Source organism: Fringilla coelebs (genome assembly GCF_963513975.1).
Source record: "Fringilla coelebs genome assembly, chromosome: 8".
NCBI lineage: Eukaryota > Metazoa > Chordata > Aves > Passeriformes > Fringillidae > Fringilla > Fringilla coelebs.
The window spans coordinates 17,586,720-17,600,646 of record NC_140066.1 but is presented as its reverse complement, the minus strand read 5'-3'; the positions used below and the strand labels follow the sequence as shown (position 1 = coordinate 17,600,646).

The following is a 13,927-nucleotide window of genomic DNA, read 5'->3' as shown; positions in this document are numbered from 1 at the left end:
ACCAAACATTTGAAACATTCCATCAGACAATGCAACCTGACAACTTAATTATTGTTTCTAATCTCCCCTTTCATACAACACCAAATACCACCTCAAGTCAACACTAGCCCTATCAAAAAAATCATTTTTCCTCAGACACAAAATCTACCCTCTGCGATTGTCCTGTGTTTCATTTTAACTTCCAAGATTGCATCTCGAGGGCCATAAGATACAGGCCCATCTGTAATCATTTCAATGAACCTGTGCCATCCTTCAGAGACTGAGTCACAACAGCTTCACATGCATGGGAAAAAGTGTATCAGGCAAGCAAGAAGACTTACTGGATTTTTAAAGATTCCAAAACATTTAATCAGACTAGGAATAATTTAGACCAGAATCTAAGTTTATTTGACCTTTTTAGGTGGTTTTTTTTTTGTTGTTGTGATGTTTTTTGGGATTTTGGTTCGTGTGGTTTTTTGTGCGTTTCATTTTTTGTGATTCTTCTTTTGGTTTTTTTAGGGGTTTTTTTGGGGCACTGGAGGAAGATCTTTTGTTTGTTTTGTTTGCAGGGAGTGGAGGGATGGGGGGGGGGGGGGGGCAGTGAGATGAGATTACCCTGTAGGTCTTTCTCATCTCAAACCATCCAATCTCCACATCCTACAAAAACAGGTATCCTTTTATGAGAATTACCTAGTAGGACTACATAGGACTACTTCCCATATAAGTTTGTCCTCCCTCCTTTTTATTTTGCTATCTCCTTTTGCTTCAATGTAGCAAACTATTGCACAGCTTTAAAAATTTGCAGAAGCAAACAGAAAAGCTTAATAAAAACATGTCACCAGTGTCAAGAGGCTAAATGCTGTTTTAACAAACAAACACTGAATTTAGGAATTCTAAAACAATACATGTATCAAAGGACAGCAAAGTAACGTCATTCCTTCTGGATTTTCTTCGAATTAAAAGGTAACCTCACATCTCTTTGCTTTTAATGTTAGTATAAAAAACGTAAAAAACACTTGTACAGTTTGCCTTTAACTGAAAGAACTATTTCTAAATCTTGTGTTTACCTTCAATTCCAAGGCATTTCCCAGTTTCTCTAGAAAACCTCATTGTATGTTAACACACGGATAATTTTAAACCTAATGTTGACATTTTGATTAAATGCAGCAGTTAAATGGCATTTAATAGACCATTAACATATCCTGAATCTTACACATTATCTAAAACTCTCATTCCCTCTTCCATGCTCAGTGATATAAGAGTTACATTAGTTTTCTAATTATCAACATCCTTGAGACTACATGAACCTTGTACTTTTGACAGTAAAAGCCATTTGATGTTGGTATTTTAAAAATATACTTTAGAAATGAGAGAGGGAGCTCAGAGGTACTGTTCATTCATCTTGGAATTCTGCACAGATTCAATTACACTTATCTGAGTTACCTTTGCATAAAGAAATGCCCACAAAATTATAGAAGGAAAAATTTACAAGACTCCAAATGCTTCCTTTGATAGATGAGGTTTTACAAATAAAACCCTAGCTGAGGTCTAGGAAGGTGAAGAAAAATGTAATACTACAAGATTCTTTTTAAAGGGTCCATGAGATCTCATTTTTCTACAAGCCACCTTACCTGTACTCGTTTGTTTTTCCATAAGATACTGTAAGCCTCAAGAGAAAAGGGCAGGGGCCAATGATTAGTAATTAAAGTGATTACACTAAGACATGAGCTCATTCTAATGCAGCATGGAACTGGTCAGCACACCAAGTAGCGTTCAAGACACAGAAGCATGCAGAGAGAACGCAGTCCACGATCCGAATCCTGGAGACACCAAGGCAATCCAGTCATCTCATTTTCATACCTGCCTGCACTGCAACAACTATTGAAGGTTATTTGGTGAGATGCATTTATGCATCTTAGGCAACTACGAAGAAAATCCACCCCAAAAATCCATGAAAATTCAGATTTATGTTCCTCCTCACTCTCACAGCAGAACCCAATGTTTACCTAGAATGCCTTCTACTGCAAAGGGAAACATTTCTTAGTCTTTTTTTTCTATGTAACTCTGCATAAATCTGCAAGTCTTGAGCCACTGCCTTTCAAACTATCTTCTTCATATAACTATTTTGACTTAGACACAGGACAAAAGAGTGTCATTTCTAAATGCTCTGTTCAGCTTTGTCTGGACTAAGTAACATTAATAGCAGACAAAAATTAAAGCTACACTAAGTTTATGAATCAACAAGGAAAACTGAGAACTGTCCTAAGTTAGTTTTTCAGGGTTACTATGATTGATTCAAAGCAAATAATCTGCACGCCTACAGTATTTCTTTAGAAGTATTTTCTAGGGGAATTAGCAGGGACTAACACATTTTGTAAATCAGTTTGGCCCCAGTGATCCCCCATTAGCATATACTGTGCTGGGACACATACTTTCAGTAGAAACATAAACAAAAGATATTGAAAATAAAAAAAGGCATGCTGGGTCAAAAGACTCCTCAGGTATATGGAGGAGCTATGTCTAAGATCAACAGGTAAGACACACAACACTTCAGAGACAAATTTACATTTTTTATGTATCCTTTTTTTGGGTTTTCACTATCAAGTCTTACCTATGCCCTCCCACTCCCTTCCTCCAGAAGATGCTGTGATGGTGTCTTAGGTGGCACTCATCAAGACAGCGAACGCTGCAGTAAAACAAGGGTCTCTCCCTCCCAAGCCTGCCCCAGCTGCAGCCACAACACTGCAAAGCAACCATGGCATGCACTGTCTCCAAAAGCCATGCTGTGTCAAAAGAGTGAAGGGAGATTTGCTGCACACAATGTAACTATCTTTCAGGTGGTGTTTACAAGAGAAGGAAGAGGGGAGTAAGGTAAGAAGGGAGAAGGGAGAGAGCAACCTTCAGGTTCTTAAAGATCAATACCCTCTCTAACTGGTTCAGGGCTTTGGGCTGTTCCCCACTACTTAGCTCCAGTTTGTTGAGGAGACCTGAAGAAATCTGTGAAAGATAGGCAAATGCATGGTTTAAACAAAGCAAAATAAACCCAAAGAGAAGAATAACCTGGCAGAGTGCAAGGATGCAGGGCACACTCCTGTCATGCACAGCAAAGAGACAGTACAGGGTAACTGCACAGACACAAGACAGAGCATCACTTAACCGAGCTGAGAGCAGCCATCACTTGGGAAGGGCAACCTTCCTAAATTCACCTGCCCTTCACACCTTCTGTACACAGACCATACAAAGCCTGGTTCCTGCCATACATGAGCCTGATCCCTTTAGCTTTCCATACACCAGCCTACCATCATCACAAATCCTGTGACTTCTCCACAGCAAGGGAAACAAGCAGTCATTGGTTTACTATACAAGAAGTAAAGCCCTAAGCCTTACTAGGTTTCAGATTCCTACAACCAAGCATTCAGTCTTTCAAAACACTTCTATAATGGCTCTGAAATGTATGCTGACCCTATGCTGTCCCTTTTCTCAACTTATTGAAATAAAAACAGACCGGAAGCTATAAACTGTATATTCAGTGTTAAGCTGAAAGGTTGTTATTTCTTCTCTAGCACTTTTCCCCATCCTGTTGCTCTCAACAGCAGAATCAAACAACCTTTATTGACATTCTTCATATGGAATATAAAGAATATATAAGTATTTATGGAGTTTCACAATAGGACCTCTCTTCAAAAAGAAATTGTTACATTAATAATCATATAAGGTCACATAATGGTATTTGAAATACCAAATCCAGCTACTAAAAACCTCACTGTATTGATCAAGATGGTGGTGTTGGAGAAATCCAGAACTTCCACAATCAGAAAACAGTACATTTAGGGAAAGGGAGTTAAAGAAAAGTCTACTTTGATTTGGCTGCTAATAGAGATGGCATTGATCATGTGAACTAAGGTGCCCACCACCCCTGTCCCTTCTATAAGTCACCAAAGCTTTTCCTACAAAAAGCCAATTTCACGCTTTCATGCTGTTTCACCAGCCTCAAAAAGTTTCCCTTCCACACAGGAGGAACGGGACAAAAATATAGCCCAAGAGCTCAGTATTAGACCTGTAGTGAATGAAGAATGATGAAAAAGAAGCTGGAGAGAGAGCAGAAGACAGCAGATAACCAGACAATGACACCATCAGGTCCCAAAGAACTTGTTGGGGTTTTCTAGCCCACAGCACTGATGGCTGTTCCCAGAATCCAGACTGTCTCACTTAGGCAGCAGTATCATTAAAAAGACTTGCCACTGGGCTATTGGGACTTAATCCCACAGAATTAAGGAATCTATGTCCATTTCTGCGGATAAACATGCTCTTTCAGTGAACTGGGACTTGTAGAAACGAAGAAATACAAGTGTGAAAACAAACAAAATAGAAATGAGCGCAAGCCAAAGACAGGAGCAGAACAGTCAACACAGTGCTGGGTCTTACCTTCTTCATGTTCGTTCCCATGTAGCTTTTAGGCTCTTCTTTAAACTGAGGCAACCTGAAATACAAAGAGCAAGCCAAAATACATAAGCTTATATGGATTAACAAGAAGGGGAAAGAAACAGGCTGCTCTTTCCAGTTATGCTGCAGATACTAAAAAACCCAAAGTAGGTTTTCTTCACAAAGAGAGACTCTCTTAATTTCTTTTCCTGCCAAAATCTGCCAAGGGAAAGGACCCACACAAGTACAGATGAGAGGTGCTTTGCACGCTATTATTCCTAATGACTATTTTTCTATATTGATTTTCCTGCCATGTAAAGACAATTTATTTTCCTTCAGTGTATGTTTTCAGCAGAGGACTATTTACATTTGTTCAAAACAGGTTTCCGTGATGCTGCTAAAAACAGCTGCCGAATCATTGTCATCCACACCAGGACTCCTGCAGTGTACATGTTATTACTAGTCATGGCAATTCTTCTCTTTGAATTTGTAGTAGCCCCAGCAGTTATCCTGTGTTCAGCATCATATAAACACAACTGTGGAGGGCAGCAGATGTACATTAAGCAGAATCTTTGGAGATAAGCAGTTCCCATCTCAGAATGAGGTAGGCTGCTCTCACCTGCGCTAGCAAACGACAGCACGTACAGCTCCACAATTCCACACACCCTGCTCTCTTCTTTACTACAATTCTGTCTTTACTCGATGAAGGTATAAAAGCCTTAGAGTACAGCTTTGGCTGTTTCATTTTCTGGAAAGCAAGACAGCCAAATCACCCCTGCAGTTGCTGCCTTTGCCTTGCATCTCTATCCCAATGTCCACAGGCACAGATGGTGATGGTGTCTCCGAGCCTCATCAAGAAGGACAGAGGAGAGGATTACACAGTAAGTAATGAAAAAGCACCAAGTAAAATTCACATATGCATTTGGAGAAAAAGTAATGTGGTTTCTCCTCTTTGAGGAGATTGATTCTGCCTTTGCCCAACATTCATCTAGTGCACAATGCAGGGCACACAGAGGAGAAGAAAACTGAGATCCCATTGGAACTGTGTAACAATGGGAAAAAAAATATGATGCAACTGTGTTTCACATAAGCTGTCAGTTTCACCAAAATATTTTTCTACTAAAAGCACATATGTACCTGTAAAAGTTTCCCTGTTTAATCCAGGGAAAGTCTATGATTACTTCACTATCTGGAGAAACAGTTTTGAAGTTAATTAACTTACTTGAGTTTTAAAGAAGTCATTTTAATTACCTGAAGGGTGCTGAAAAGGGCAGAATGTTTGTCCAAGACACTTGATTTCAAGAGTTTTAAATGTTCTTTGATCTGTGAGGTCAAAGCTCTCAGCTAGAAATCAGTGTGTGGGTATTCAACACCTGTTCTCTCTGCTAAAGAGAGCTATATTTTTTTAGAGCCTTTTTTTCTCAGTGAAGTTTGCATTCTCTGTCCTGAAACTGGTTCTCTATCCTAAAGCTCTTCATTACTTGGCTGTCCATCTCTCCTCAAAGGACACCTTAAACCAGGCAACCTTCCCTACCTCTGTCTCCCTGCAGTCTGACAGGGTCAGCCCTAGAGAAAAGTGCCAAATCCTTCATCCCCTTCCACCTCTAAATAATGACCATTTTGGATGATTTTTCTGTGGGCCCTTAAGTGGAAGTGTGGAATCTTTCTGTCCTTAGAGGGCCATCTCGGCAATGCTGAGGCAAACACAAGCAGGTTTACCTTGTGAAGAGCAGCTGCACCATGTCGACCAGAGTGTGCTCTGCAGATTTTCTCAATAACTCTGCGAAGACAAAAACAAATAACACAGGTGTCATTACTCAGTGTGATATTATCAAGAGGCTTCTTCAAGCAGACTCCCCTCCGAGTCTTGTTTACAGAGATTACGGCAAATTTATTAAAACCAGCTCCAACCCCGCGTTACTGCAAACGGTCACAGCATCACACGGTGGCGCTACACAGCTGGGGAAAAGAGCAGTCCAAACTCGTACAGCAAACGCCCAACAAACGCTCCATGAAGTTGTAGAAAGACACAATAATATAAAGCTCAGCAGCTTTCCATGGATGCACGCTCTACAACAGAACTAGTTAATACTGAGGAAACCTGATCAATTTCTTAACGGCAGAAGGATGAACAAACCTACCACTGAGCCTCATTTCGAAGCATATGCGGAAACAGGACTGCATGATCTCACACACCGACTCATTGGTGAGGTGGGCTCCCACTGGGGTGAGCAGCAACGTCCTCAACACCTGTGAAGAACAGCACCCACATGTACCACTCTGCAATGATACTTGCATGCATTCCCAAGAGGAGGTTGGTTTCCTCAAGAAAGACTGCCATGAGCAGAAAACCTAAGGAGGCTTCTCCTGGAGTAATTTCAAACTGACTACTGTGCTCAAGAAGCCAATTAGGAGACAAGAATGATCTTCTGACCCACTTCTAAAAGGGGTCTGATACACTGCATGCTACCCAGTATTTAAATTCAGGAACTAGATATCTGCTCAGAAGTACATAGACCAAAGAGGTATACAGTCCATAGTTCTGACTCTACAAAAAAATGTTCTCAAAATAAGTCAGAGAGCTCCATATTCTTAATTAACTCCCCCAACACAGACCATGCACAAGGCAGGATTATCAACATTACCACATTATCAAGTTCATAATTTTAAAATAATTTAATTTAAGCTTTTAACTATTTTCATTTGGAAAAGCTTTTACCACAGGTATATGAGCCATCTGTTTAAAAATAAAGTCTGTCACTAAGCTCCTGCAGAGTCAAAACATTGCTTCCTCCTCTTCATCTCTATGTAACAGGATATGTTCCACAACAGGCAGCAACCATTATGGTAATTACCATTTCTCTCCTCTTACCTGTAGGATTTTCATCAAGACAACCTCATCGCTCGCATGATCTGTGCCCACAAATCGAGCATGAGTGACAGCATCTGCCATGTTCTCCATCCCCTCTGCTGTGCCCTCATGGCTGGGGTCTGAATAACAGAATAAAAGAGATGTGTCAGGGAACAGCCATCTACAGTCTACCACCTCTGTGGGGAGACATCTACATGGAGATATTGTGACCTTCAGCTTCCTCAATTTATATGACTTGCACTGAGTTGACCCAACAAGAACATAACTCACCTCCCACTATTAGAAAGGCTTTATAACTGGGAGCTTTCAGAAAGATGTGTCAAGAATCTACTTATATTTACAAAAAAATAAAACTTAACAAAGAAAACAATTACAATTCCGTTGTTACCAGTTCTCTGTGTTTAAGAAGTTAACTTCTAAGACTGTGTCCTGTTCCCTACAATACAGCACAATCAGCCATCAAATGCATTCAGGGCCTCCTTGCGATTAAAGAAAAAACAGCTCTTAAACATAGGGAATCTAAAATTTACTCTCATGAGAAGAAAATGCCAAACAGGTTCCACTAAATTGAGAAGGGAAAATTGTCTCTTGTTCTACATGCCTCTCAAGGAACGAGAGCTGGGAAGGAACAGACCAGTAGCTTTCCCCAGAGAAAACAGCAGACAGACACAATCACAGTTTAGATATCAGAGTTGCAGGCCTCCCACTCCAATCATTCATCAAGGCTCCTTCTCCCCATTTCAGTCTTTTGCAGCTACAAACAATGGTGCAGTTGAGAGAATGTTTAGGATGAGATTGTTGCCAGTAACTGTATCTCGTGCTACATTACAGTGGCTTCAGAAAAGCTGCCTCTGGCTTTGATTTCATTCTCACTTAGACAATATGGCACTGGGCAAGAATCTTGATACCCTCCTACCTAAACAGTCATTAGGAAAGAAAGGAGACAACCTAAACATTGCTTAATACCTCATTAATTGGCAATGGGGCCTCTTGAACTCCAGCAACAATGATGGTGTCAGAGGAACCAAGCAGGACCTTGTAAGCTTTGCAGATTCCCTCTTTGACTCCAGTAACATTCACATCTAGGAAGGGCTATAAGCCCTTGGTGTTAAAGAAAGCTGCCCTTACTGTGGTCCAGAGACAGCAGCCTCTACCACACTCCTATTCTGAGAGGTTGCAGGGTAAGAAATTTCTCATAGTTGCATAAAACTGAAATGGCACCAGTGTACTTTAGAATGACATAAATCTGCATAGGAACAGCACTTTGCCATTGCCATCTCTTAAGCATCCCTTTTAAGATCAGAGCTGGCTTACTTTTGACATGGTTCACACACACATACACACAGAAATCTTGCATAGTTTAGAGTGAGTTCCTCTCCCGGTTTGCCAAACAAACTTCACTGAGCTTTTAAGAAGGCTGTTCTAAAACAATTGGTCACTTTTCACTCAGTTTAGCAGCAGCACACAACAGGATACAAAACTGGAAGCATTAGGTAAGAGGCCTGCCTGTCAAAAGCAGTCCTCTGCATACCTTCAATAATGGCTTATAATCCAGTGAGAAGCTACTACTCTTCGACCAGAGGCAATAAAATCAGTCATAGATTGGTGAGTCATGCACTCTTATTCATAAAGGTAATAGCATATATCACCAAAGGTGATGTAGGCTCATTCTGAATTGTCTTAATTAAATTAGGCAAAGAGGTGTTACAATGCCAGCACCTACATGAGCATTACTGTTAACCAAGCTCAATAACCACAGAAAGCAGCCCAGAGGGAATCAAGATGAAAAAGCAACTTGTTGCAGAAAAGGCTCCCACAGGCAGCCCCCACAGATTCACTCCGTTGTCACCTTTCCCAGGAGATGTGAGTTATTCTAGTCTTAGAGATATAGTTAATAATAATTATGGATAAACAGTCTGTGTGAAAAGGAAATGCAAGCAAGTTGAGCACATGCTTCTTTAACAGATCTGTGAGTACTGCTTCGCTGTTCTAGCCCCTACCTTCAACACCTCTCTCCCAACACACATCACGCCTGACTACTTCAGTTCTGGCTCCCTGGAACAGCACTACAAATTCAGGTCAATTTATAAAGCCTCTTGAGTTCAATTAAAATCACAGATACTTCTACTTTGCAGAAACAAGATACAGACAAAAATCTTTGTTCCCTTGTGAGAAAACAGTACAGAAAAATGTATCGACGCCTGCTCAGAATCACTAACAAGAGGTTTGAGTGAGCACAATAACAGTTTGAAAATTGCCATCTACAATGCAAAGATCTAGACACCCCATCTAGATACACACATTTCATACCAGGTGCAGTCTTACAACAGGCGGGCAAAAGAACAAACAGAAATCAGAAAATCCAGGCTCTGAACCAGAGGGAATTCAGGAAAGCCAGAAGCCTGCTCAGTAACACCTTTAATGGAACTAAAATAAATCACCAAGGAGACAGAAAAAGTGGAGGGGAGAACAAGTCTTAAACTCCTTAAACAGCAAGTCCTCTCACTGGAAGCTGAGCAACAGCTGCTTACTTACAGATATGTAGTTTCCAGAAACATCAGGGAAAGCTAACTTTAGAAATGGAGTGCTGCTGTGGACAATAAAAAGAGCACATACTTTTTCTGAAGGAAATACAGAAAAACCTAATTCCGAAATTTAGCCACTAGTCTTCCTATAGCTAAGGTTTAAGCTCATCCAGCAGGCTGACAGCTCACTAGCTACTGCAAAACTGCTGAGCAAGGAAATAACTAATCTGAGGGATAAAAATCAATAGGAGTTTAGTATTACCACACAGTTTTCTAGTACTTTAATTTATCAACTAAAACTCTTGTAGAAGAAGTACTTAGAGCAGAGGATAATCACTGTAATGCTAACTATCCCTGCTAAAACACACACAAGCTGAATTTCAAGTAATTTTATCTAACTGAGCTGTGATTGCACACTATACTATTAGTGAATTTGCAATTCAAACTATCAGAGATTAGAAGTCTTAAACTCTACTCAAGAATTATTTTTTCTAACTGGTTTTAAAACAGAAATACTGGCCTAAAAACAAAACAGATAACCGCCTGACATGTGACAATAAAAAAAACAGTAAGACTGCACAAGGATTAGCAATGAAATACTTTGGAAATCGGAAAAGAAAGCCATTTTCAACAAAGATATTCATCAGAGGAGTTTGGCCCTTTCACTGCACCCTGGTTTTCAACCCAGTGTGAACAGCGAAAACCAACCACACAGAACAGACGAAGCTAGTATCGCTTTGTTAAAAAGTGCTGGCTTCACCTGTCATTATGCAGCCCCAAAACAGGCTATAATATCTGCCACACTGCAATTTGCCTGCCACGGTTATGCCAGCATTCTTCTCTTTTCCTCTGTATAGTCTGAAATGGATTTGTACATTAAGAACAGTTTTAAGCATTTCCTGTGTTTAGGCAAGCAGTCTTTAGACTACCTTTAGTCTCATATTACAAAAAGAAATTATAATACCAAAAAGCTTTCATTTAACAACACAACCTAGCCAGATGTTCAGCCAGCACCACTAATCCCAGCCTAACTGGTATCTGGAGCAGGACAAAGGACAAGGCTGCTCTGAATGTCACCTGAAGCAACAATGAAGGTCTTGGATTACAGGTTCTGCCCCAGAAAAAAAGCCAGGCAGAGGGTCTTCCACTGCCTACTACAAAGACACCCAATCACCAACAGCTACAGGGATGCACTCTTGTAGGAGTGACCCAATTAATATTCTAAACAACAGGTAGCTAGAGAAAGGCAATACATTCTAAACTCCATTTTTTTCCTGTCTCTGCCTCAAATCAAGCATTTGTAGTCAATCGCCTGTGCAGACATTTGCCTGGACATGTGATACACATCCCAAAAGCTCAGAAGAAGAGTCCACCCCTCACTGTTATGCTGAAAGTCATATATTTTCCATTACTGCTTAATTCTTCAGGGGGACATGTTTTACAGGCTTATTTTTAAAAATTTCTTTATTGTCCTAGAAACTTATGTAATTATTGCACCATTCTGGTTATATTATTGTACTTAATTATATCAAACACTACCCACTAATTGAAGCCTTCATACACTAGATTTTCATCCAACATTTCAATCTTTTTTCCTGCAAGTCTCTATTTTTGTTCATTTTAATTTTATGTCTTTCCTGCATAAGTGATTTGCACGGACATAAAGCCCCTTTCTTTCTCTAACTGCCTTCATGCTATCTCTGAAGAACTAAATATCTAAAACAACCAAAAATTCAAAGTGTTCCCTTACAATGCAAAGGAGAAAAAGAACTGAGAGATCTGAACTCAGGGGGAAGGAAGACTGATAAAATTATTTTCCTTAAGTGAGACTATGTATAAACAAACACGGATAACAGGTTTTGTAATTCACACAGGTATGATCACAAAGTACTAACAGAACTTACAGAGAAAAATCGAGTACCTCTAACAACAGGGTGACACATTGACAGCAGACAGAAAGCCAGATAATGAGTTACAAGCCAGCTGAGCCACGGGAACTGACCACATGCACATTATTAGTCTTTCACAGATACAAAGAAAAATGTGCAAATTTGAAAGTTTGATCAGCAGCAATACAGTCCACGACAATTGTGGAAAGTGAAGTGTACTGGCACACCACTGGACAAGGTCTGTGACCGGGCAAAAAATCATCCTCACTCTAGAGCAGAAATATTAGTCCACAAAACTAAATAAATTGTACTGTGTTTCTACATGTTACAACATTGTAATCCAAGCTGGTATTCTTCCCTCACTGGCCTTTTTGCTTGGAGGGAAAAAAAGCAGCTGGTGACCAGCAAAGTCCTGCAGCAGGCCCTAAGCACACACAGCAGTCAGGGCAGAGCAGAGGCTTTGGCTCTGTCTCCAGACACAGCTGTAGGACCATGAAAGATCAGCCACTAAGATATTAAGAAATTGCAGATGCTGATTTCCCCAGTGTTAATGACAATTTTCTTATTTCCCTAATCTCCATATTAAGACTGCAAGCATGTATCCTGGCCAAAGACACAGCTCACAGAGATGCATTTGGCTGGCATTTTGGTAAATCCCACGAAGTCACATAACATACCTATTAGGGCATATGAGAGGAACTTATTCACAGAGGTGAGCGCCAATCCAGTTATGGGGCCTGTAGTGTCTTCAGAACGGATTACTTCCAGAAAAGGCCGAAGAAAGACATTCGGTTCAATTTCAGATAGCTCTGTAAAATAAAAATAATTTTATAAAGACAATTAGACTTGATTAATTAGAATTCATTTTCTCTTTAAAAATATACATTTTTCATCTCAGAGGGGAAAAAAGCCTGCTCTAGGTTAGTTTCAGAAGGCTGGTGGGAAGGTCAGGGTTGCTTTCACATATACACGCGCACAAACACATATATAGGTATATGTGTCAATTTTAAATGCAATGCTTTGTAAAGTTCACTTTCTTGCAATCTTCAAAACAGCTTTCTGGAGCCTTCTAAAATTTGATTGTAGGAACACTCTGTAAACACCACAGAGGCCACTGCTGCCTAAATTTATGCTGTAACTCATTGTCAGATGTAGCTGCATTTTCCTATTACTCTTTGAACTGTGTGAACCCAGGAACGCTATAGACCCTCTCCCACCTTCTACCACCCCTGTAACATTCTACTATGGATAAAACTCCACACTAATCACATGAAAAGTACAAATGTACAACCAGGGTCACTGGACCTCTTGCAGCTCTTTGCTTGAATACAAGCAACACTAAATGTTTCTGCAACACTAAATGTTTGCTTGGCAAAGACAGGAAAACCTCACAAGATATCCTAACTTAAAAACTCTTCTGTCTTGCTCTCAGAATAACTGTATAAGCCTCTCAACCAAACAATTAAAAAGGGCACTCCTCTACTCGCTGTTTTGGCCAGCAAGGATCCCCTCTAAAGCTGCAGTACAAGAAGGCACTGAGCTATTGAGCTGGAGAAAAAACAACTAACAAGCTTCCTGAACTTTCCAAGATGATCAAGACACGCTTTGGGAATGGAAAAGAAATACAGAAGACAATAACCAGAACTGGGAAAATTGACCAAGTAAAACAAACAAAAAAACCCAAACCAAAACAAAAACCAAGCACAACCAAATAAAACAGGAGGAATGAAGATAAGAGGAGCCCTGAGGGGGATTTAGAAGAAAAAACATTAAAAAGCAGGTGAAGGCAACCACAACACAGCTAGTATCTAGGCACATAAGAATGCATTAAAAGTAACTTGAATAATTTTGAGATCAGAAATATTTAAGTGCAACACTTGGCTCAACTTGCTGAAACATACTTTTTATTTCCAATAAAAGTTAACAGGTCTAATGGCTAATAGTGTCACAGGATCACTGGCATTTATAACCTTAATCAAATAATCAAATAGTGAACTTATCTATCATATGAGCTTCTTTGAGGCAGGGAGAAAAAAAAGACTGCAGTTCCTGAATCCTTAGACAAGCTGCTGCTTTTCTATCTACCAACATAATTCTATTATTTTGCTGAGGGAAAAAACCCAAACCACTTGTTCTGAAATTCCATTTTATCACAGTTCCTATTGAGAAGCCTTAAGCATCAAAGCAAAAGAAGTCTGCCAGAAAGTATGTTAACATAACTGTGTCAAATTATGGCAAGG

General features: G+C 39.9%; 1 protein-coding gene across 6 annotated transcripts in view; it reads right to left on the bottom strand.

The window, feature by feature from the left end:
* GBF1 (golgi brefeldin A resistant guanine nucleotide exchange factor 1) overlaps window positions 1-13,927 on the bottom strand; it is a 102,159-nt gene that overhangs the window by 30,401 nt on the left and 57,831 nt on the right. For 3 of the 6 annotated variants that reach the window (XM_084210296.1, XM_084210297.1, XM_084210300.1), the window contains 6 exons: window positions 12,365-12,496; window positions 7,274-7,392; window positions 6,543-6,651; window positions 6,121-6,181; window positions 4,405-4,459; window positions 2,878-2,976 (listed from right to left, as the gene is read on the bottom strand). In XM_084210296.1, coding sequence (XP_084066422.1) covers window positions 2,878-2,976; window positions 4,405-4,459; window positions 6,121-6,181; window positions 6,543-6,651; window positions 7,274-7,392; window positions 12,365-12,496 — 575 coding nt within the window. The remainder of the gene's footprint in view (window positions 1-2,877; window positions 2,977-4,404; window positions 4,460-6,120; window positions 6,182-6,542; window positions 6,652-7,273; window positions 7,393-12,364; window positions 12,497-13,927) is intronic. The other 3 variants (XM_084210299.1, XM_084210301.1, XM_084210298.1) reach the window with 2 other exon arrangements.